Here is a 25,378-nt window from a genome sequence, read left to right on the forward strand (position 1 = left end):
CTGCTGTCGATTCAGTGTATAAATAATGGACTAACAATAAGTACGATAAACTTCAGTTAGCAATTGACTCAATGATAAATTGTATTTGCTGAAAAGGTCATTGTATCGACCATAGAACTTACGAAATGATGACTTTAAACGAGGTTGCTGATATTCTTGTTCTATCAACTTGTTTGTCAATAATTTACCTAGTTTTATAACATGTTTATACTTAGAGCATGCTCTTGCGTATCGAATCATCTGAGATATATAAACTCCGTCTGCAGGTGATGAAGGTATATTTCTGCATAAGTAAGGGAAGTTGACGATAGAAAAGTTAAAGTCATCACGTTTATCATAGAGCTTGGTTGTTAGATTACCATTAACGTCTTTTTCAAGTAAAATATCCAAGTGTGATACAGATGTGTCAGACTCTGTGGTATCTTTTATCTCAAGCTCACCAGGATATATCGTATTGACATAGGAATGGAAATTGCCATTGTTAATTGACAATATGTTGTCGATATATCTAAATGTCGAGTTGAAGGCCACAGAAAAAGTTTTGCTTCATATGAATACAAAAAATAGGTCTGCTAATAACGTAGCTGCCAGTGGCGTAGCATCGTTTTCGAAAGTGGGGGGGCCAGCCAGAGAAAATTTTTTTTTACTTACCTGAAAAAGTTGACAAGCAAAAAAAAAAAAAAAAAAAGGAAAAGTTGCCCAAAGTCGAAAATCCTATTTCGTGGGAAGGGGGGGGGGGGGGGGGGGGGGGGGGAGGTAAACTTTTTCTCAGTTACAACTACTTTCAGTACCAATTCTAATACTACATTTTCGGTACATAACTATAAGTCTAAAATGTGGGGGGGGGGGGGCAACCAGGCTTTTAATTAACATTTCATACCGTATAAGTACGGTTGGGGAAAAAAGTGGGGGGGCCTGGCCCCCCCTGTTGCTACGCCCCTGGCTGCAGATCTGTAGCGTTATGGTTTTATATATTTGTCTTTGACCATAACAGCAGATCTGTAGCGTTATGGTTTTATATTTCCATTTCTAATTTTTTTTTCTCTGTGATAACCCTTTGAAGGTTAGAGGAGTTGATTTCTTGATAAGTCTACCGGAATGTAAATTAGGCAAGTCGATAGATCAGGAGCTAGAGAGGCCTAATATGCATGCAAATCTCGTGCGCATCTGTTTCTGTGTCTGACGCTAAGGAGGCCAAATATGCATGTAAATCTCGTGCGGCTGCCTTTGTGTTTGTCGTCAGTTGGCGAGGACTACATTGAACTTGGCATGGGAGTCCTCGTGTAATTTAAATCTATGTCTACATTTTTAAAAGCTAAATCTACAATTTTATTTCACAATGAAATGGAAATATAAAGAACCACTGTCTAGTTACTAGTTAGTATGGTATGCCAGGGACATCAAGTATAGTGGGAAACTTGGGATAATTTATGCATAACGGGCGAACAAATTATTCCATGTTTCAAACTATCGTTGATGCCATGGCATACTATACTAACTAGACAGTGATTCCTTAAATATATTTGTCTTTGACCATAACGCTACAGATCCCGTAATGCAAAAAAGGCAATTTACGGCGCAATATTTTTTGCGCACGTTTGGGGGGAATTTCTACACTTTCTAGCATTGGTCAATCAACTACCTTTCACTCCCTAATTCCAGACACATTCTGTAGCCAATTTGTATATTTTGTCCACCTCCCAACCATTTATAGTTGTCTCTACGGGCAATAAAATCGCTTGAAGTGAATTTTCAGCAATGTAACAAATAATTTTAATCAAGCGAATTTATCACTTGTAGAGACGACTATAAAGGCTTGGGAGATAGATAAAATATACAGATTAGTTAAATAATGTGCCTAGAATTAGGTTGTGAAAGGTAGTTAATTGACTGATGCTGGAAAGTGGAGAAATTCTCCCCCAAAGTGCGCAAAAAATATTGCGCCGTAAATTGCACCTTTTTTGCATTACGGGATCTGTAGCGTTATGGTCAAAGACAAATATATCAAACCATAACGCTACAGATCTGCAGCTATAATCACAGGTACTTGTGGACAGGAACCCCCCCCCCCCCGCGGGGTGCTTGTTGCACATTATTTTTTCACAAATTATATATATTACACTTATTCATCATTTGAACAAACCGGTCACGGTAGCCTAGTGGTCATCATTGCAAACCACGGCCTAAATGTACGATCCTCTCCCATTCTAGGAGAGAGCTATATGCGAACTCCGGACCATGGCTTGAGACGATGCCTAGTGGTAGAGCGTTCGTTTCGTGATCGGGAGGCCCGACGTTAAACAATATACAATCAATCAATCATGTGTACCATAGAAAATCTCGTGAAAATCCAAAAATAATTGTTCTACAAAAAAATACCCCACAATACATTTTAAGAGAGGCATTTTTCTCAAATAATGTATAGTGGGGTATTTTGTTGTGGATGGAACCATTATTTTGGGGTTTCAAGAGTTTTTTCCTTTCGTACACATAATGAATAATTATTAATTAATTAATTAATTAATAATAATAACATCCAACCCTAGATATATCATCCATGCACGTTTGGTCTGGGCAGGACTTGGAATGGACCTGCTCCAAAAGCTTTAAACTGGTCATTCATCTGGAAAATGTAGGTCAGATCCAGCATCTGAAGAGTCTGGTAGACTAGTGTTCCTCCCTAGATGCATCATCCATGCAAGTCTGGTTCAGGTAGGGCTTATAGTTACTTGGGAATAGACTTGCTCCTAAAATTTTAACCTGGGAAGTCGAGGCTAACACTTTGTCAAGGTGAGCTAAAAAAACATCAGAGAAACTGCACACTTGTTTGTTCGCAATATTCAATGTTTCAGTTGATGGCATTGCTGCTCTCTGGTCCTCTATACTTTTCAGACTAGTGTGCAACAGATTTGCAGCAACTGAATTTGTAGTACAAGTAATATTTACTTCACAAAAATTGTAGTAATATCCGACATAAATTGGATTTGGATGATTTATTTACAAGTATGTATTTACATATGACAAATATGGATGTAAAATCACAAAAGTTTGATGAACTGAAGATAGGGATGATTCATAATAATCATTCTATAAAATATTTCATTGTCTTTATTCCTATTTAGGTTCCTGAACCAGCTGGCGAACTTTGGGTTTATTAGGATTATTTTCAAGTAACCAGTCTGCAAGCCATATCTGCAATAGGAGAGAAAAAAATGTAAATGTGTACATCTAAAGGGAGTTAATAATTTTGCATTTTTATGGCAGACAAAACAAGTTATTAAATATTTTAAACTTCTTACAGCTGGATCGATGGGTTTTTGTTTGCAGAGTTCTGTAAGGCCCTTCAGTAGGGTGGGGTTGACAGCCTTGGCCAGGTAGTCTTTGGCTGCTTGTCCAACAGGAACTGGCTCAATCACACCTACAGAGGAACAGTATCATGTACACACCTTTAAATACTGATTTCTGATTTTTAAAAATGTTCTATAAAATATAAATACACCATGCAATAATTCTTATATATACAGGTTTTAAAACTTTCTTTCATTCTTGAAAGTCTAAATTTTATTTTAGCTAGTCGGTATACAATGATGACAGTTTTTAATGTTAGTTGTGAAATCTAACTTAAGAAAAAAAATTTCAAAGAAAAAAGAACATGCAACTTACTGTCAGGGAAGAAAAATCGAATTTCTTTTTCTGAACTAGAAAAGCTGTCACTACCATGGAGAGCATTACGCTGGTCGTCTGTTCCATACACAGCTCTTAAACTATAAAACAGAAACAAGGTCTAACAGTCTGCCTAAATTGGGTGACAAATTTCTGTATAACAAAAGACAGGGTTTAAATGACAGGCTAGCATGATTTTTTAAGCTGAAGTCAATGCATAAAAATGATTTTAAAATCTTAAATAAAAGGGATTATATTATTTCATATGATAATGAATTAGATATATTAAATCTCTTCTTACAATGACACCTATAAGTGCAGAAAGCAATGGAAAAATATACTACTTTTAACACATTTTTTTAATTAAAATTTTTATCAATTCAATAGGGAAAATTAAGATTGGCATCCGAATGTTTTCTGTTCTTTTTGGATTAACGAAGTACCCTGCATGGGTATACATTACAATATTTGAAAAACGTGATTTACCAGTCTGGATGAGTCTGTCTCGCTTTAAGAGCATTAGTTGGTCCAATTAGTTCTCTCCAGTATGATATTGCTTGATCCCTTGCAATGACAAGTGCTAGTACTGGCCCACTGCTCATATAGGCAACCAAACTTGGAAAGAACATTTTACCATAATGCTCTGCATAAAAATCACTGGCTTGTTCAGGTGTTAAATGAACACGCCTTTTCTGTAATAAAAGTATATGATAAGGATAATCATTTAAAGTTGAAGAAAGTTAATTGAAAAAAAATTAATAAATGTTTTTTTCCCATCACTCAATTTAGAGGAAATTCGAACAATGAAATTTATAGCGCTTTAACGCTAATTTTACCTGCAAAATAGCAAATCCCGATCTCAAAATGATGTCCTCAATTTCCTCTGATTTGTGAATAGCATCGGGTTTAACAATAGCAAGAGTTCTTTCCACGTATATCTGTGGAGGTTCCATTGTAGCTTTTTCACCTGTCATTTTTTCTGCTTGTCAATGGCGTCTGTTGCTTAGCAAAGCTAAATCGCGAGAACATCTCGGAGTTTATCACGTGATCTAAATAAAAATGGCAGCGACCATTTAAAAATGTTAGCGTCCATAGTCACTTCGATTTTTACTGAATTCGTTGCTTTAATGTTGAAAAAATGCTTTCTTACACATTGTAGAGATAGTAATTAGGAAAGATGGACAATGTAAGTAGACAAGAACAAATGCTGCGGTTGTAATTAACATACATAAAACATTCATAAGCTTTTTACACAAGTTTGTACAAGATTTTCATATGAAATGCATTGAAATTTTGTGTTTAAATACTGTAAATTTGCTAATAGATATACACATATTTTTATTTTTGTTTATTTTTTCTTTATTTGCAGTTGTGGACTCCAGGAGCAAAGAAACAAAGTAAGGAGATTCTGCAGTTCTATTAGTCTGCAGGCAGCTGCTATAGTCTATTGACCAGAGATGTTTGTTCAAAAATACATTCCCACTGATACACTCTTACACTATCCTAACTCTGTCACTTTTTGGAAACTCCACAATGTTTGTGAAGGTTCCATGTTCGTTCGCCCTAAATTTGTTCGCCCGATTTCTCGTTCGCCCGTTTGCCCAGAGTCCACTCGCCCAAAAACTTGTTCGCACAGAGTCCATTTGCCCTTATTTAATATAGAATAAAATCTAACGAATTTCTTTCCAAATTTTTGGTACATTCGAATTAAAACAGACCGTCAGATGTTATGCATATTTTCACAAATGGTCACACTAAATACAAGACCTATCAAAGACCTGACAGACCTTTGGACTTTTAGTACATAAATAAATTTAAATTTGTTTAATTCCTTTAAATTATTATTATTTTTTTTTTTTTGATTAAAGGGAGGTTCTTCAAAGGTAAAACCTTCAACATCCATTGTTCATGTCTATAATGGATCTATTGACATCTCAGTCCTTTGTTTTCAAAACATAGCACAACTCGTAAAAATAACACGGATGTATCCCCCCTAATTAACATTGATATTAATCATATTAATCATCTAATTAACTATAGTGCAAACACCAAGTCATTAAAAAACATTAGAATCAAATCAAAACTTAATTAAGACTAAATAAACATTGCTCCTCATATCAGAATTTGAGAAAGAATATCCCAAGTTCGTAAAGGAAATAAATAGAAAAAATGATATATGTTATTTTTTAATTCATATGAGTTTATATATACAAGTATATATAAGTATTGGGCGAACCACATATAGGGCGAACAAGATACAGTATTGGGTGAAAAATATTTCGAGCGAACGGACTTTGCGCAAACAGGTAGATCAGGCGAACGAACCCGTTACCGTTTGTGAAAGAATGCAATTGTGACATCATTTTTTGCATGAGCTGAAAATCTACAATCGAATTCCAAGCTACTATAATGGTCAAAATCAAAAAAAAGTCAAGACATATAAAATTTTACACTGGATTTATTTTAGGACATATTTTATGCACTACACAGGTACTTGTGGACAGACCCCCCCCCCCCCCCCCTTAGACTCTCTTAGCTATTTATCATGATTATCAATACTGCCCATGTGGTAGCAAGAGAATTCTTGAAAGATTTCATTAAAAAAGTGACTTTAAAAATGTGCAGATTTTAATAAGAATTTCATATATGTTTTTACACATTTGTCTATAGAACCCACTGCCATTGCTATAAGTATAAAGTTAATCAATGCACAATATTTATAGATTCTTTTACATCTTTATTATACATATCTTTACCCATTTAGATTGTTTGCATAAAGGGTGAAAGGATATTTCTGAATATAAAAAAAATTACAAATGTACATTCAAAATTTAATTATAACAATTTTATTACATAATTATATTCTTTTTTATTTTTAGAGGTCAAATCCACTGAAGGACTTGATGACTTACTTGGGGATTTGCTTGTAGATGGTATGTATTAAAATCACTGAGGTCATTTAACCTTTTATATTTTTAGAATCAGTACATGTATAATGCGCTGCATTTCATTTCCGGAAATATGCATAGCATTTCCGACATTTTTTTATTTCATTTCCGACATTTTTTGTTTTCATTTCCGACATAATTTTGTTTTCATTTCCGGAATTTACCTGTGCTGTAATTCAATGTTTTCTAAGTGAAAATGGAATTTTAAAAGTATTTATTACAAAATATTGATGAAAAATTAAATAAATAAAAAAAACATCAACACATTTAAGCATTCTTGAGCAATAAGTCTAGGTAAAAGAGTTCAATGAGCATAAACTTTTTCACCACATCTAATATGCATTAAATTAAATGTCAGTGACAGCACCACACTTATGTACAAGCCATTGATAGATTTACAAAACTCAGATATTGAATTTCAATGATTTATTTATGATTTTTTCTTTAAATTTATCATAAGTAAAGTCTTAAGATCTGTTACTAAAAGTACTACTAATGTTTTTGAAAATTGTCGGAAATGAAAACAAAAAAATGTTGGAAATGAAAAATAAAAAATGTCGGAAATGAAAAGTTGATAATTACCAAAAATTCCGGAAATGAAATGTCCCAAAAATGTTTAGCATGATAATCCATTACTGGGTTTTCACAGCATATCATGGTTCATGTTCCTATTTTGCTTTCCCATTTTAGATGCTCCTGCTAAGAAGAAGACCCCATCTCAGCCGGTATGTATAATGGAACCTAATCACACTAATACTTGTATTGATGTGTCTTTCTTAGAAATACATAAAATCACGTAAAGCTTCACAATTATAGCTATTTGCATACTTTATATTATGTATATGAAGCTGACAATATAGCAAATTTTTTTCCTTTGCCAGATTGGTGCTGTGAAAACAGGAATGAAAAAGCAAGGGTAGGGCATCCTCAAATGACTTACTTCTTAGGAAACTTAGTGAATGATTGTAAATGTTATCAATTTTTGCAAACTCGCAGAAAAAGGTTATATTGTAATTCAGTTTCGAGTTTGATTATTTCCTTCCTTTTTTTTTAATTCAAAATACTTGATATATACCGGTATATGCTCCTTTATTAATTTAATGGGTTTTTTTATAACCCGAAAAGAGCAAAATAAGGCAATTATAATACTTTAAAAATATAACTGCAAACAGCAGCTATATGTATGTGTAATAATTCTACTAAAGATGCTGAATTTATTTTAAATTGATTTACAGTCAAAGCACGAAAAAATCTTTAGTTACAACATTGTACAGTGAAATACTCAAGAAATGTTGTAACCACTGAGACACTGAAACATCTATACTTGATTGTCAATGTGTCATACATGTATAGCACTATCAAAATGGCTACCATACACTGGAATGCTGCAGTCTGTGAAAGTTTCTTTATGGAATCATTTATATTGTGTATAAACTATGTGAATTTGAAGCTATAGGATTATATGCTATGAGATTATTCTGTTTACATGCAGACAAAACTCCTCACCACCAGGGTAAGAAAACACTAAGGCTTTTGTTTCTCATTTTGTTTACATGCATTTGGACCCAAAAGTTAAGCTTCTACAAAACTCTTATTGACTAGAACATCAGTTGAAGGAAAAGAGCAAATATGATTCTAAAGCGATAAGTTTAAAAATCTGAACAGCATACAACATGATTTATTTATACTGAAGATGTTTGACATTTTATGCACCATGTAGATCCCTGTGTAAATTGATTTCCCGTCTCTCTATGGCCTGCTTGCACATCCTTGGTTACAGCTCTAGATATTGTTTATTTATGTGGATATTTTATATGACAATGTTTAATTCTTATCTTTGGTAGCTAAATTTTCTATCTACAAAGTACACACAAGTTTATTATTTAGCTTAGGGATTAGTAATTTTGATATTGAGAAAGTTTATCAGATCATCAATTTTAATTTTTAAAAGACCTGTATATAATTATTTTTTTGACAGACATTGTTAATATGCTTACAGTTTACAGCTGCTTTGAATTTTGTTGCCTGCCATGTGTCTATGCTTTTCATATCTAAGAAGGGAGCAGGGTGCCTTAACTACTCATTTCACTTCAACATGTCAACCATAATTCCTTTACATTTTTCTTTCGCTGTGTTCATTTGAGATTTCCAAATTTTGACAGGTCCAGAGATGAGGATTTTTACAGTAATCTGGCCGCCACAGCAGAAGATGACTTATCTGACATATCAGATGCTGATGTCAACCAAATGGCCAAGAGCTTGGCAGTAAGTTTTATAACATCTAGAGAGCTCTGTTTCCCTTGTACATCTCTATCTCCGTATTAAAAAAAAATATATTTAATTTATAAGCCACAGAACAATATAGATAAGTTCTAAAACTTGTAGGATTTGGAGGACATGGATGCTGACTTGTTTGGAGGGAAGTTCAAGAAGAAGGGGAGTGTCAAGGGTGAGAGGTCCAGTAAACCCAACACCCCACGGCGAACTGGTACCCCCCGCTCCCGAAGTACCACCCCCAGGGCTTCATCCCCCCAGACCCGAGTCACCTCACCCACAGCCAGGGTAACCTCCCCTATTGCTAGAGTTGCATCTCCTGCCGGGAGGGGAACAGGGTCACCAACACCAGATGGCTCCCTCACCCCCAGGGGAGGGAGCTTAAAGAAGTCTGGGACAGCAGCAATCCCAGACCATAAACCCGGCACTGCGCCAGGGAAAATGACAGGTAGGAGTTATGGTTCCTGGTCATAATATCGTAAAAATTTGAAGAAAAAAAAATCATGTCATTTTAGCAATATCGTATTAAAAAGCAAATGTTTGACAATCATTGTACTTTTGTCTCTTCACAGGCTCAGGTATGGACACCATTCATTTTCTGCATGATTTGAAATTATTTAGTACATGTATACTGATACTATTTAATTAGAGCAGGTGCTTGGTTAATATATTGGCATGATGCATTAGAAAAGGAATGAGAGAAAAATTGCTTTTTTTTAAATTAATGTTCAGGTCGTACTTTCACAGTGCAAAATCTTAGTGTCTGGGTATACTATTAATACATGTAACATTTTAATACATGTTTAATTTGCATTGAAAATTTGCTTGAGTAACTCTAATAAGGACTTTGATGTAGGAAAAGGATAAATGTACAAAAGACTTATGGCCATAACCATTATTCTCACCTGAGTCATTAAACGCAAAAATGGAAAGATGTCCACTGCTCATACTTTTCTTTAGAGGCTATCAGGCACTAGATGACACCTGCTAGGAATTGTTACATTGCAACACATTGAACACATTTTTTCAGGATTGTATTGGTAAAGTGACACTTTTTGATAATTTTTCCCCCCATCCCATCCCTTCAGAGGATTCTTCAAAATTACCAACCATTGAAAAAATATGCATTCTTAATTTTTGGACAAACAATATTACTCAGGTGAGCAAAATGGTCCATAGGCCTCTTTGTTAGTAGTTGTATTGTGGAAGAAATTTTATCCAGAGCATACTCATTGGTATGATAAGAATTATATTCATTTAGCTTTCTCACCATATATTCACTCTTCAACATTCACACATATAAAGCCTGAATTTCTCACAGACACTTGAGTACACACTATTGATATCTGACGTCAGTGAAACAATTTATATTTAAATTACATTTTTCTTGCTACAGAGTTGTTTTTTTTTCATGCTTTCAGTTTTCAATCATGTCTAATTAATTTTGTTGTCGATTTCATATAAGACTATCAGATTCATATGGAATGCACAAAATATTTTGTGGCACTCATTTTGTTCAGTATCTGCCCATATATGTATTTCATGAAGTAGCTCAAACTATATTTAAGCATATGAGTGCTCAAACATTCATTTAATGCATAAAAAATAAATACTCTTTTTGATATTCAGCTGTATTGTATTACATTCATATAGATCTGTTTTCATATTCATACAGTGCATATAAATAATTGCAGCAAAGAACCATTTTAACCATCACAATAAAATCAAATTTTAATATAATCTACATATTGACTGCTATGATTTTATTAGCTTATCCTGGCTACATGTGTCTCCTTGTTTCAGATATTGGTAGTGAAATTCTTTCAAAACGTTACTCCTCCTACAGTTTTGGTCTGATTTCAGTATAACTTGGCACACATGTAGACTACACTAAGATACATAATTCTGTGTATACAGGTTTTTGATTTTGATGAACGGTGTTGCCGTGAATTATCATAACATTAAAGGAGAGAAATTCTTTCAAAATGCTACTACTCCTACAGTTTTGTTTTGATTTCAATTTAACTTGGCACACAAGTAGACTACACTAAGATACATAATTCTATATATCGGTTTTTTTTACATGAACGGTGTTGCCGTGGTTACTAAAAATAGAAATTTCTGTGAAATTCTTTCAAAATGCTACTCCTCCTACAGTTTTTCTGATTTCAGTATTACTTGGCAAACAAGTAGAATACACTAAGATACATAATTCTGTGTATCGGTTTTTATTTTGTGAACGGTGTTGCCGTGTTTACTAAAAATAGAAATTTCTGTGAAATTCTTTCAAAATGCTACTCCTCCTACAGTTTTGGTTTGATTTCATTATAACTTGGCACACAAGTAGAATACACTAAGATACATAATTCTGTGTATCGGTTTTTGATTTCGATGAACGGTGTTGCCGTGGTTACTAAAAATAGAAATTTCTGTGAAATTCTTTCAAAATGCTACTCCTCAGAAATACAGTTTGGGTCTGATTTCAATATAACTTGGCACATAAGTAGAATACACTAAAACATATTTCTGTATATCGAATTTTAATTTTGATGAACCTTTGCCGTGGTTTTAAAAATAGAAATATTTAAAATTGTTTCAAAATGATCTACTCCTCCTATAGTTTTGTCTGATTTCAGTATAACTTGGCACACAAGTAGACTAACTAAGAACATAAAGAGACTTTATCAATGATCTCTCTCTAATTTTAATATAGCTGCAAGACTTTTCTCTGTGTTAATTTCAAAAAGAGCTTCAGTCTAAAAAGACTTCTGGTTTTATATCCAGCTGTATTGTATTACATTTATATAGATCTGTTTTCATATTCATGCTGTGCACATGAATAATTGCAGCAAAGAATTAGCCATCACAATACAAGCATATCAAATTTGAATATAATCTACATATTGACTGCTATGATTTTATTAGCTTATCCTGACTACATGTGTCTCCTTGTTTCAGATATTGGTAGTGCCTCCTCGTCTTTAAAGCCAGGGGGCACCCCCACCCCAGAGAGACCAGGAACTGTCCCAAAAGCCAAACAGAAGTATGATTATACAGGTGGGTCCTCAAGTGAAATTCAGTATCCATGAATTATCATAACATTAAAGGAGAGCAATTTCATGACAAAAAATACATTTTTTTCAGTTAATTTTGGTAAGTGATATATGGAATAAGAGAAAAAATTTTTTTTAAGTCAGTGTGCCTGATGATTACAATGCTGAGTGAAAATTAACTTTGATGTTTTTATTTTTCTTCAATTGTAAAAAGTTATTTCATATGAATTGTCTTATTTTTAATGCTACCAGTTAAATATTTTGTCATTTTTTTTATTTATATTTATTACTGGCTGGATTTAGTGATGAAGAGGATGATTCTACAGCAGGCAAAGCTAAAGCCAGCTCCAAACCTCAGAAGGGAGATACCACAGTCGGTCCTCCGTCACCTTTCAGTGATGTGTAGAAAAATGTTTACAGTGAACATTAATAAAATAAAGGTGTTGTGAAGTGACATGCAAATTCTATTTTTGTAAATTAATGACAGATTGATAAGATTTGATTTGGAGAAGTATTTGTAATGGAGTTCTCTTTGTGCCTTTTTAAGGTTTCAAGATGAGGATGACATTTAATAATGATCTTTAATATTTTAAAATAAACTTCATAAGGCTTTGAAAACATCATCTTTCAGTAAAAAACCAACCCTGACAACAGTGGTTAAACGACATCGCCACAGCAGTCAAGTCTGCACCCTCTGTGTTCGATCAATCAGCTCCACCCAAACAAGAAAGCTTTATTAAAGCCTGCCACACAGATATACAAACCAACCTTGTCAAAACCGACCTTAAATATAAGGAGTCCAAACCACAGAACAAGGAACCGGAACCAAAGCCAGCTAAATCCACTCCCAAACCGAAGAGTGCAGCAGACTGGCTCGGACTTAATGATGCTGATGATGAGGATGATGAACCAGCATCATGGATGAGATTCAAAGTGAAAAGAAAGTTTAAAACTACAAACTTAATAATCCTAAATGTCCTTTCCAAAGATATTTTTGTATATATAAAGATACTGTCTCTTTACTAGCAAAAAATTTCTATTTTTTAACACAAAATTGAAAAAACACAATTTTGCTTAGCTATGAACAAATTTTAACTTGCACAATATTTGTTTCATTTTATTTTGTATAGTTTTATTAAATGTTTAAAGAAATGCAAGATTTTAAATGATGGAATATTGATATGATCACTAAAATTATTGCCAGAAAAGAGAATCCATTAAAACCTTTTTCTTGTTTCTGTTTTGATCTTTGTAGAGCTCAAAAGACGTAATTTGTTTGACAGACCTCCAACTCGCAGTGGTGGAAATACAGAGGCTGAGGAGCCACCAAAAGCTGGTAATCTCTCTCTCAATTTTAATATAGATTGCAAGAATGTGTTAACATTCTTAAAAAGGCCTTAAAAATGACCTCGCACTGGCTCCCAGGGCATCTGTATTTAATTTTAATGATTCTGTTCATAAATCTTTCAGCAGCTTCTGCAGCTCAGCCTAAAAAGAAGGAGGAACCGGGTATCTTCAGTGATGATGATGATTTCCTGGAGAAAATATAGATTGCAGGAGACATTATTTAATCAGAAGGTGAAGTCCACTGAAGAGGAGGACAAGCCAGCCCGGTCAGTGATGGACAAATTACTGGCCAAAGATTCGGCAGTCAGCAAACATCTGGAGACCAAGAAGGAAAGGCGAGAGTTTGTACTGGACAAAAAATACACACAGCCCAATAACGGTAAGTGATATATAGAGTAAGAGAAAAAAATTATCTAAGTCAGTGTGCCTAGATTCAAAAAGAGTAAATTAACTTTGATGTTTTTATTTCTTCTTCAATAGAGTGGAAGGATTTATTTCATATGAATTGTTTGTGATATTTTAATGCACCAGTTAATTATTACCCCTTTCAAACAATTTTCTATTTATATTTATTTGTCTCTACAGAAGATGAGGAGGAGGATTTTCAGTTTGGAGGGTACCAGCCATCAGTGGTGTCAACTAGTTCCCGTCCCACATCACGCAGATCTGTCAGGTATCCGTCACCTTTCAGTGATGTGTAGAAAAATGTTTACAGTGAACATTAATAAAATTAAAGGTGTTGTGAAGTGACATGCAAATTCTATTTTTGTAAATTAATGACAGATTGATAAGATTTGATTTTGGAGAAGTATTTGTAATGGAGTTCTCTTTGTGCTTTTTTAAGGTTTCAAGATGAGGATGATATTTTCGGATTTGACCGCCCCCCATCTCGTGGTAGATCCCCCGCCTCATCTCTCAGTAAAAAACCAGATGACATGGACTGGTTAAACGACATCGCCACAGCAGTCAAGTCTGCCCCTTCTGTCTCCTCTACTCCCCCCAAACAAGAGAGCAAGCCTGCCACACAGACAGACAAACCAACCAGTGTCAAAACCGACAGTAAACCTCAGGCCGACAGTAAACCGCAGGAGTCTAAACCACAGAACAAGGAACCGGAACCAAAGCCAGCTAAATCCACTCCCAAACCAAAGAGTGCGGCGGACTGGCTCGGACTTAATGATGCTGATGATGAGGATGATGAACCAGCATCATGGATGAGAGCCAAATCACAGCAGAAAGTAAAACAAATCAGACCCTTAATAATCCTTAAAGATCCTTTCCAAAGATTTTGTATATAAAAGATACTGTCTCTTTACTAGCAAAGGAAATTTCTATTGTTTCCCATAATTTTGCTTAGCTATGAACAGTAGTATCTTTCCAATATTTGTATGTCAGTTTTAGTTTGTATAGTTTTATTAAATGTTTAAAGAAATGCAAGATTAGTTAAATGATGGAATATTGATATGATCACTAAAATTATCACAGAAAAGAGAATCCATTAAAACCTTTTTCTTGGTTATTTTTAGACTACCCCTCCAAGTAGTGCAGGAGACAAGAGAAAGGAATGGTTGTCTAGCTACAAAGCTGAAGAATCAACAGAACCAAAAACAGAGCAGAAGACAGCCCCAAAGACGGAGCCCAAGGGAAGCCCTGCCGACTGGCTGGGGCTGAGCAGCAGTAAAGAGGAGGAGGATTCCCTGGGGGCAGGGCTTGACCCCAACAGCCTGCTCAAGTCAAGGTATGTAGGTTAGGATGTCCTAATTTTAAAATATGTAGGTCAGGGTGAAAATTTCCATAATGATTTCAGTCGAGATATATGATGTGAAGAAAATATAGGTATGGATTTGTATACTTTTTAAAAGAAGCTTTAAACTTTTGTTTACGTATAAGAAATACATGCATGTAGGTAATGTGTACTTGTTTATTAAATCTTATAATGATATTTTTACAGATTGGAATCTCCAGCATTTGGTGGGAATTCCCTAAGAGCTGATGACAGAGACTTGTTTAAACCACCCCCGAAAGACACGGGGTAATTCCGTTTTCTTATATAACTGACATTTTCATGTAAGATTAATGACAAGATAAACTCAATGCACATCAACCTGAACAGAGTAAAAAATAACAACATAGTGAATATGTTTTACAGCCCCTTGTCTATGCCACAGCAGTCCAGGAAGCCACAGATATCGGAGAGCCCTAATAAAAACCTGACTCAGCACAGGCCCCAGTATAATTTTTGGAGAGACAGAGGAGTTGATGGGCCTCCCCCTCACTGGGAATCAGACAGACAGGTTTGATCCCCCCAGGGAGGAAAAGAAGACAGCTCTAGTTACTGACCTGTTTAATACTAGTAAAGGTGATGACCAGAGACAAGAAATGCTGGCTTCACAAGCAGACATACTCAGACAGGTTGGTAATGACTTTGATTCTGGTGCACAGTAATGTTTTAGGTGGGACAATTAAACATTGCACATCATGCTGCAAAAATAGCTTTTTTCTTCTGTATAAAATGCTCATTCTTTGCTGTTACATGTGATTTTTAAGACTTTGGTTGTGATGATAAAAACAATATTAATGTAAGTTTGAATTGCTTTAGCAACAACAGCAGCAAGAGAATCTCCTGGCACAACAAGCTCAGATGGAGGAGATGATAAGGAAGCAGCAGGAACAGGCTGCAAAGGTATTGTTTATCTCGTAAAACAGGCTGCAAAGGTATTGTTTTTCTTGTTAAACAGGCTGCAAAGGTACTGTTTATCCAGAAAGGTACATTTATCACACTAAAAATATTTAAGGCAAAGGACTAAGGTAATTTGAAACATGTTTAGAATAGATTCATTTACAGGTAACTCTTGATACCTCGAAGTCCGCGGGACCAAGGAAAAACTTTGAGAGATCAAGAGTTCGAGTTTTCAAGAGTCCGGAATTTTCCATGTTTGTTTGACAGGTTTTAAAATTAGTCTTACCGGATGTAAGGATTTTCATGCAGTGCTAACTTTTTACACGTGGTTTTTATAAAACAATGATATATTTTCGTATTTTAGATGAATATTTATTAAACTGAGTAAAGCAAACAATATACATCATCATTTCATGTTTATTTATTGCTGCAATTCTATTATAAATTACGGATATCATACTACGCATTCATTATATGAAAACAACATTTTACAGTGTCGTGTGGTACATAGCATTGTAACTTTTCCAAATATATGCATTGAACAAAATTCTGTAAGTATTTATCCAACAATAGTCATCATATTGACAATGAGGCTGTTTCTGGATTTTCATATTCCATTAAACTTTGACACTGATTCGAAATAAAAATTAAATTTATTAAGTGTTTCGTCTTGTAATCTGAAATTACAATTTCTCAGTGACACCACGTTTCCAAATTATCCTAATACAGTCAATGATAATTATCTTAATAGCACATAGGCAACATAAGATTAATTATAAATCAATTATCACCTTACAGTATAAGTGTAACCTCATGACCTGAATAAACATCCCGTTTCAGGAGACCCGCGTCTTATGCCTGGGGCCATTAAATTGCTAATTATGTAACTTTGTATACACGTACTAGCCACTTCGAGATATCGAGGGTAAATTTCAATAGAATATGCATAGCGGGACTGCATTTTGACTTCGGGAGATAATCGGGTTAATTAAAAAATACAAGAGTACGAGAAATCAAGAGTAAATTTGCTTAGTTATATTGGGGAATAATTCGGGATCGGAGACTCACTTAGAGCGATCAAGAACTTCGAGAGATCGAAGTTCGAGCCATCAAGAGTTACCTGTATGTGTAGTACAAAAGTTTTCAGTTACATGTATTTGTAGACTTAAAAGAGGATTCATAAATTTGTTATGTGCTTTAGTTGTTTTCAAATTACTTGAATAAAATTTTAGATATGTGTAATGGTATCTTTTCAGTTTCATGTTCCACCACCCCCAGTTTTTACCCCCGAGACACGGACATCTGTTATGGCCAACCCACCTAGATCCCTGATTGATGCCCAGACAAGGGTAGGTAACTCCTCAAACATTCTGTGTCCATAACATGGGTTTAACAGTCTTTTTGTATTAAGAATAACCTTAATGCATGTAAATTTATTATAGCTATACAAGATGGAAATAGAGAGGGATTATGCATACTCACTTTTGGAGATGAACAAGCGAAGATTTGAGGAAGAAAGACAGACTATTGAGAATTCATACAAGTATTCACATAATGTTTTGCATAGATTTTCGCTTAAATAATGAAAGTGGTAATCATATACAGATGTTTAGGTAAAGCAAACTTATAGTGCAGTTTTTTTTCTGCATGTCAGTTAAATCAACGCTTAGTTTTGGCTGCACATAGCATTGCAGAATAAATATAGTAAATAGTAATATAGCATGTGTTCCTGTAATTGCTTGTTAAAAATGCATTTGTAATTTTTTAATTTGAATAGGAGCAGATTAGAACTAATTGAAGATACGCATAAAAACAAAGAAACCAGGTAGGCTTATTTGTAGTTACTTTAGATTTGTATAATGTCTTATTGCTGTTTATACTAATTATAGTCCTGTGTCTTACTTAGTATATTAGTCACACTTGTTACAAAGAGAGGATGACAAAAGTTTAAAGAAAGAATATTGTACATTAATCATCAGAACCACAACAAAATATACAAGAGCTTCTCTATTCCTTTTGAAATGAAGAATTTTCTCCCTCCCCAGTCCCCCAAATAAATGCAATGAAAAATATAATATATAAAATATTTGCTGTGTTAAAAAATAAGACAATGTCCTTCTGGTTTCATTGGGCATCAAGATTGATCTTTTTATGGGTTTTGATCATTTTGACCTCTCATGGAAAATGTATCTGTTGATTTTAATCAAGAAACCTCAGGTACAGAAAATGATAGTGACCTCACAAGCTTGAACAGACCATTTTCACTTTCTATGTCTTTGGTCAATATGACTTGACTTGGGTCTTTGTAATCACATATTGACCCACAGTGAAATTCATAATTGTGTAGTGTTTTTTAATCCTACGTGTAATACACTTGTTTACTTTTCGTAGATTGCGGGAGGAAAATGAGATGTTGATGAACCAGTATTTGTCAAAGGTTCGGCAGTTAGAGAGTGATAAATCAGAGCAATCTTCACAGTTCCAGCGGCGTGTAGAAGAGTTCCAACGAGATAAAGACCAGGATATAGATAGACTCAAGTCCATTCACAGGTATGTATGACATGACAATGCAAAGCAGAATGTAGGCTCAATTGCTTTAATTTGCTTTGACAACTATTTCAAATTCTAGGAAAGTTAAACCACACAATGAAGTATGTTTTGTATTTTCCAAATTTTTCTAAATTTCCAACAAAATTTATCATTCTGAGACTGTTGAAGAAATATTTCTTCAATTTCTTTTTCTTGACACAAATTCTTAAAATTAGGATCAAGAAAATATGATATCACTAACTAGTACAGAGTTATGAAGAACTCTACAGTAATGTGTTATTTGTTTATTATAGGCGGGCAATAGAAGATCTAAAGAGAGAACATGAGGAGGATCTAGAGAGGTTGAAGAAGGCCAAAGATCAGCAGATAGAGGCTGCCATCACATCACACGAAACAACAAAGTACCCTAACTACTTCATTTTACTATTCACATGTGCTGTAAACCAACTTTTATTTGTAACAATTTTTTTATTAATGATTTTTCCATTTGAAATACATCAACAGCTACCGGTACTAATTTTGTAACTAAGCATATATTTTACATATTGTATACAGGGAAATTTTCGCTGCCGTTTTATTTTCGCCCCTTTTGCCCTCTTCATGGTTTAAAATGGGGCAAATTCAAAGAAAGCAACATAATTTCTTAATCAGAACTATGGACAGGTGAATTAAAGGGGCAAACTTGGTGGCAGGTACAAAAGGGCGAAAATTACTTGGGGCAAAAATATCCCTGTAGACAGTAACTACACAAGAAAATCATTTGTTTGTTGCAAGAAATACCAGTATTTGCAAGTAAAAGGTGGTCATGAAAATGGCAGATATTTCTGGCTTGCAAAAAAAATTTGATTTACAGCATCAAATTGTCACATACAGTGTAAACAGTATTTGTTGTCTTGTTTGAATTTTTTTTTTTTCGGATAAGGTTAAGTATCTGCAGACTCCCTGTTGTAATAGTTAACCTGTAGAAATGTAGCCATTTTTTGGTACTGCAAATTCTCAACAAGGATTAGATATCTGTTTTTGTTTCAGTGTGATTAGGCCATGGTTTTAATTTAGAGTCTAATATTTTTGTGATAATGCCTCTAGTTGTATCACAATGATAGAATCCTTATTTTTGTTTTTTTATGGCAATCTGATAGATGATATTTGTTTAATAACTAGGTCCTTAGTCCAGGCAGTTTCTATGATACAAAATAATGCCAGAGACTTGGGGGAGCTACAGAAGAAGGTGGATAGCTGGCATAACATGGGGCTGGATGAACGAGAGATAGCTATCCGCTCAAAGGATGAACAACTCAGAAGTAAGTAATAAAAGTTAACTCTGAATTAGAAATCTCGAAAGAGTTAGGGTTAGGTCAATATAGATTCTTTAGTGACAGCTTGTACTACAATGTTAAGTCTTGCACATTGTGTCCTTGGTACATGTTTGTTTTGACATACACAATAGCAGAAACAGATTTCATGACCTCCCCTGTTTGCTTTTTTCTGCAAGTCTGCACCAAACATTACCTAGTTGTTGTTTTGTAGTCCTGCAGGAGCGTCTGAACAGACAGCAGGAGGAAAATGATCTCGAGCGGAAACGGTTGGAAGATCTGATTGGTCGACTGGAAACACAACTCCGGGAACAGACCAGGATGTTAGATGAGGTCAGTTCTTTTTATCAGGTAGACATTTTAGTGACAAGGTTTAAGTGCTCAGTGGCTTGTTCCTATTTTGTTTATGGGAGAGGGAGGGAAGGGGCACTGATGAATAATCATTACTAGACTGTCTTGATAAAGTTATTCTGAAAAAAGAAAACCACTCAAATTAGTTGAAAGATAGGGATAGAAAATCAAAAATATTCTTTCAGCAAAATTGTGAAAATTTTGCTTGCTGAAAATGTTTGTTGGTATTTTCTAATTGATTTTCATTCAATATTTAGGAAAGATGGAAGGTCAAGCAAGAACAAACAAGATTACAAAGTTTACAGACTTCATTAGAGGAAGAGAGAAGACTGTGGACAGAGCAACAGGCTAGAGAGAGGTCAAATATAGAGAAAACAAGGGTAAGTCAATATAAAGCAGGCCCCAGAGAGAGGTCTTATAAAGAAAAAGGGGTAAGTCAATAAATAGGAGGCCCCAGACAGTGGTCAAATATAGAGAAAACAAGGGTATGTCTGTAAATAGAGGTTGCAAAGAGAGCTCCAATTTCGTGCAGATAAGGGCAATTTAGTCAACAGAATGTTAGAAAAAGGTACAATATAGAGCAAATAAGTCCATAAATAGCAAGCTAGAGAAAAAGTCTTGAGTCTGCTAAAGAGTCGGCATTGTCAGTTACACAAAATCTAACGATAGGTCTTATTTAAAGTAATAAAGGGGTTAAGTCAGTAAAGAGCAAGTCAAAGAGAGATCATTGAGAATAGATGCCATACCTTTATTTTATTCCTACAGGAGACTTTGCTGGAGGAGCAGAAATCTGTCCTGTCACAACTACACAAGGAGAGGCAGTCAGTAGCCGAGGAGAGAACCAAACTCAACGTGGCCCTCACCGTTCAGAGGGAGGACGCAGAGGATGCAGCGGTCAAACTGGCCCAGGTAACAAAACAATGACCCAGCGGTCAAACTGGCCCAGGTAACAAAATAATGACCCAGTGGTCAAATTGGCCCAGGTAACAAAATAATGACCCAGCAGTCAAACTGGCCCAGGCAACAAAATAATGACCCAGCAATCAAACTGACTCAGGTAACAAAATAATGACCCAGCGTTCAAACTGGCCCAGGTGAGATAGACGATGAGATTAATGTGCATGTATAAGATAGAATAATTGTGAGCTGTCAAATCAGCTAAGGTATTTTAATCTTGTCCAGCTGTCAAACTGGGTAGGAAAACTAATCAAATTGGTACAGACGAAATTTAAGTGTATATGTATGGAATTTTTCAAAGTGTTTATTCACTATGCTTTCATAATTGGAAGTTTGAATTGAAATAGTTTTTACAAAACAAAAAAGGGATTTTTTATTTGCAGATACATTTAATTACAAATAATTTAATGAAAAATTAACATTTTAGGCTAAGGCAGAATTTGAAGCTCTGATGAAGGCAATATCTGAAGAGAAGAACAAACAGAACATTCGTCGCCAGGAACTTCAGCGGGAGGAGGATCGTGTGGACAGCGAGAGGAGGAAGCTGGAGATGGAACAAGCCAAGATGTCGGAGAAAGAGGAGGACCTCATCCGGGCCGCCCAGACCCTGAATGAGAGGTCAGAGGAGGTCGACCAGATGTTTGTGGTCAGTGTCTAGTATTCTTAGTGATTATTTATATTGCCCTATCATCAGTAGATGCATTTTTTGTGAGATAGTCATTAGTTATTTCTACAGTATGCGAGACAAAATTTCGTGAATTTAAACTTCCTTTTATATATCTTTTGTTACATAAATATACCCGAGAATTAAGTTTTCACAATTTCACAGCCTTGCAAAATTATGTGGAAATAAATTTACTGCCAATAAAATGTGAATTTTAGTAGGTGTATTTTATTTTGAATTTCTTTTGATATGAAAAAGCACTTCATTAAACATACAGTATTGATGTTAAGCACATTATTCTTCTGAACAGGAATCTCAGTCTAAGTTGGAGGAAGGAAGGAGTGCTCTGCTCGAGGCCAAGAAGCTTGAGAGTGAGGAAGCGGAGAGGGCAGCCAGCATACAACATCAAGTACAGCTACTCAGACTCAAAGAAAGGGAGATTGCTGATGTAAGCCAGGAGCAGTCATTTGGAAATCAAATTTTGCCACTTTTGTTTATTTAATATTAAACTTTTACTTGCAACATAGAAATTTAACATTTTTTCTAACTATCAAAGTTAAATATACAAATTTTGTACAAGAAATCATCAGATATCTTTAAAGAAATTTTCAAAACGCTAAATTTTATGGAAAAAAAACTTGAAGTAATGGTAATATTTGAATGAGAAGCAGAAATAATTCCGGCATATTTTGAAATTCTAGGACCGTCTTCGTCTTTCTAAAGAGAAGAAGGAGGTGGAAAACTTAAAAAGCGCCATGCTGTGTCCTAATTGTCGGACACCTGGTGGAGCGGGGGTTAAGCCTCAGGGTGAGTTGGCTGTGTAATGTCTGGAACATTGTAGATACAGGGTATAAATATGTACAATAATATGGACAGCTGGTCTTGAGTAGAAGCTTGATTAAATTTTTTTTATGCAAAACTTTTCAGTTGATTCAAATTTTGAATATGAATTTGGCTTATCTCAATCTCAGGTGGGGAACAAATGATGATACCTCAGAACAATGTACCAACTTACCAAGTCTACAGGAGCCCTGCCATGCAACAGGGCAACCAGGCTATGCAACCGAGCAACCCAGCTATGCAACAATCTCTAAACTCCGTAGGTTCCATTACAGAGTCCATTAAGGCAGATCGCTCAATACGCATGTGGAAAATGGAGGCATTAAAGGTACTGTAGAAGTATTTTTTTCCGCTTGGTATTAATTTATGCGATGTACGCGGTCACAAATTTTCCGCTAAAATTTGTCCAAGCGTACTTAATATAAATGCAAGGCATATAGAGACTTGAGAAATCGGATTAAACAGAAATTGAGGGGTATTGGAAAAAAGTACGTCTACTGTATATAAGGGCTGCTGTTGACCATAGAGTTCTTACTCTTTGAGGGGCCTTTAATGACTTTGACTTGGAAGATGTGTACCTTAAATGTGCATACTAATGTTTAAGTTACTGACAAGTTTCTCCTCTTTCTTTCAGGATCAGAAATACCTGGAGGAACAAAGTGTGTTTTTGTATACACTGAAGCACATGCCCTACAGTGGCTCCAACTCCAAGTCATGACATATAGCACCACCCACCCACTCTGATCAACCAATCAGATACTAATGTGCTGAGTCATTCAAATGTCTCCCAGAGATCTCAAAGGGACTGTCTTAAATGAATCATGATGACAATTTTGAAGATGACCTATTTCAACATTAAGCCTGTAGACTTTGAAGGAACCCATCGGTTTTCTTTGCGTTACACTATATTCAATTGAATACATTGAATGCAGTGTAAACTTGCGGAGAGAAAACCTTGCGTGTTCCGACAATGAGTTGTAGATTTCAATTACTTCTTTGTGATTATATGATAGCTAGTCTGTGATAAACCTTTTGTCGATTTTTTTACAATATATTTTACTTTATTTTATACCTATTTATTTAATGGAATGTTATGCAAAGTATTTTGTATTTGAATGTGTACACATAAATACTACTGTCTGAATAGATTCCACATACTTTTTCTTTTTTACGTACATGTGTATACTGTTCGTGACCTAATTTTTGTTCTTCTGTTCAGAGTAAACAAAGTTTGCCTAGTAAGTGAATTTTATCAATGATAAATTTCAACCAAACATAGTTTCATCACCTGAGTCTTAAAGGTGTAATATAAATACAGTATAAAGGCTGTATCAACCAATTTTAAATACTGCGTACAAGGAAATTTTAGCCCCGCTTTATTTTCGCCCCATTCGTCCTACCCACAGGTGGGCGGATTTAAAACGGGCCAAATTAAAAACACACAGAATAAAGAATCTTAAACAGAATTGTAACTGACTAACTGGGCGAATTTAAAATGGGGCAAAATTGTTTCCAAGTGTGAAAGAGCGAAAATAAAATGGGGTGAAAATAACCCTGTATACAGTATGATGCAACTGGGCACAAATAGAACTCTTGGAAGAATTCATAAAACCAAATCAATGCTTACTCAAGATAAAGCAACATCTTTTATTTGCATAGTTCAAAAATTAGAACACCAGAAACAAGAGACAACAGTTATTGACAACGGAGATAACATTATAAATGCTGATAAGTCTACTCCTAATCACAGGGGCAGAATGAGTATTTATTGTCCCAAGTTCTTACTTCAGGAAGATATACCAGAGTCTAAATATACCTCGCTACAGAGTGATTCGTTGTGCTAGACGTACAGTTATTATAAACATACTACAAAGACAAATATTTGACAAATGACTACTGTATTCATACATCAAAAAAATTAAAAAAAAGAAAATGGAATTCTTCTCAGTACAAAAAACTGTATGTAATATTAAGACTAAAACAGTTCTTTTTGACAGTAATACATGTGCTTTGATTTTCTTTTCAAACATAAAGAAAACAAAGTTGACTGGACAGCATAATTCCATTACCTACACACAGATATCTGGATAATCAATTGCTTTATTGCAAAAACATGTTTCCATCAATTTGATACATGTACAATCAAATTTCAAGCATGAAAAGCGCAGAAGAAAAAAAAAGCAACAAATCGATGTAAAAGCAAACATTCAAAGTCTGACTATATATTTTAGCTCGCACTCGAGCACAAAAAATAGTCTGGGCTGGGCTTTATTACCAAGTGTAAATTATTTATTTTCCCGTACAGTTATGATTTTTTTGTACACAAATCATACTTCTGTGACTGAATAGTTAACTTAGGATACATGTACTTGTATATAACTAGAGATGTCAAATATCTCTACTATCAGTATAAAGTGGGATGGATGTCTGACAGCTAGGTGTTAATTTTTGCTGAGGCAAATAAGAATAGTAGGGTTGTCTTTAAGACCCATGGGCCAGAGAATTTCCCAAGCTAAAATGATGTAATTCCCAGGCTATTTTAGCTGATATTGGACCCCCTGAAGTCCATGTTAGAGAAGATATCCCAGATATCCTTGTTCTTTTTTTTTAGGGACAACCCTGTTAAAGATATTAAACTGGATCATCATATACATGTTACAGTGAATACAGTATTCAGATTTCCTTACAGACAATGGATGTAATCTATTCACAAAGCTTCAAAATTTGAAGCATTAATT

General features: G+C 34.8%; 2 protein-coding genes across 2 annotated transcripts; one reads left to right on the forward strand and one right to left on the reverse strand.

Moving 5' to 3' along the window:
• Positions 1-2,978: 2,978 nt before the first annotated feature.
• On the reverse strand, positions 2,979-4,677 carry LOC134272886 (nucleoside diphosphate kinase homolog 5-like). Its single transcript, XM_062755058.1, has 5 exons — positions 4,500-4,677; positions 4,150-4,355; positions 3,664-3,764; positions 3,300-3,418; positions 2,979-3,192 (listed from the first exon to the last, which is right to left on the reverse strand). Exons 1-5 carry the CDS (start codon positions 4,635-4,637, stop codon positions 3,115-3,117), a joined length of 642 nt encoding a protein of 213 aa, XP_062611042.1. The 5' UTR covers positions 4,638-4,677; the 3' UTR covers positions 2,979-3,114.
• A 25-nt stretch (positions 4,678-4,702) lies between these two features.
• Positions 4,703-23,797, forward strand: LOC134272890 (fas-binding factor 1-like). The gene is given in 35 exon segments (XM_062755066.1): positions 4,703-4,849; positions 5,033-5,060; positions 6,543-6,596; positions 7,302-7,336; positions 7,493-7,527; positions 8,104-8,124; positions 8,774-8,876; positions 8,997-9,333; positions 11,844-11,964; positions 12,242-12,311; positions 12,593-12,871; positions 13,187-13,274; positions 13,409-13,490; positions 13,492-13,664; positions 13,871-13,958; positions 14,130-14,523; positions 14,812-15,023; positions 15,237-15,317; positions 15,435-15,510; positions 15,512-15,697; positions 15,885-15,968; positions 17,222-17,314; positions 17,408-17,508; positions 17,743-17,790; positions 18,357-18,515; positions 18,809-18,916; positions 19,677-19,816; positions 20,043-20,161; positions 20,437-20,559; positions 20,945-21,088; positions 21,564-21,782; positions 22,111-22,248; positions 22,502-22,607; positions 22,772-22,968; positions 23,275-23,797. Coding segments are annotated over 35 exon segments (4,335 nt in total). The 5' UTR covers positions 4,703-4,840; the 3' UTR covers positions 23,359-23,797.
• The last annotated feature ends 1,581 nt before the right edge of the window (positions 23,798-25,378 follow it).

The sequence above is a fragment of the Saccostrea cucullata genome, unplaced genomic scaffold (assembly GCF_032062105.1).
Source record: "Saccostrea cucullata isolate Sc308-1 unplaced genomic scaffold, CSIRO_AGI_Scuc_v1 ctg154, whole genome shotgun sequence".
Lineage (NCBI taxonomy): Eukaryota > Metazoa > Mollusca > Bivalvia > Ostreida > Ostreidae > Saccostrea > Saccostrea cuccullata.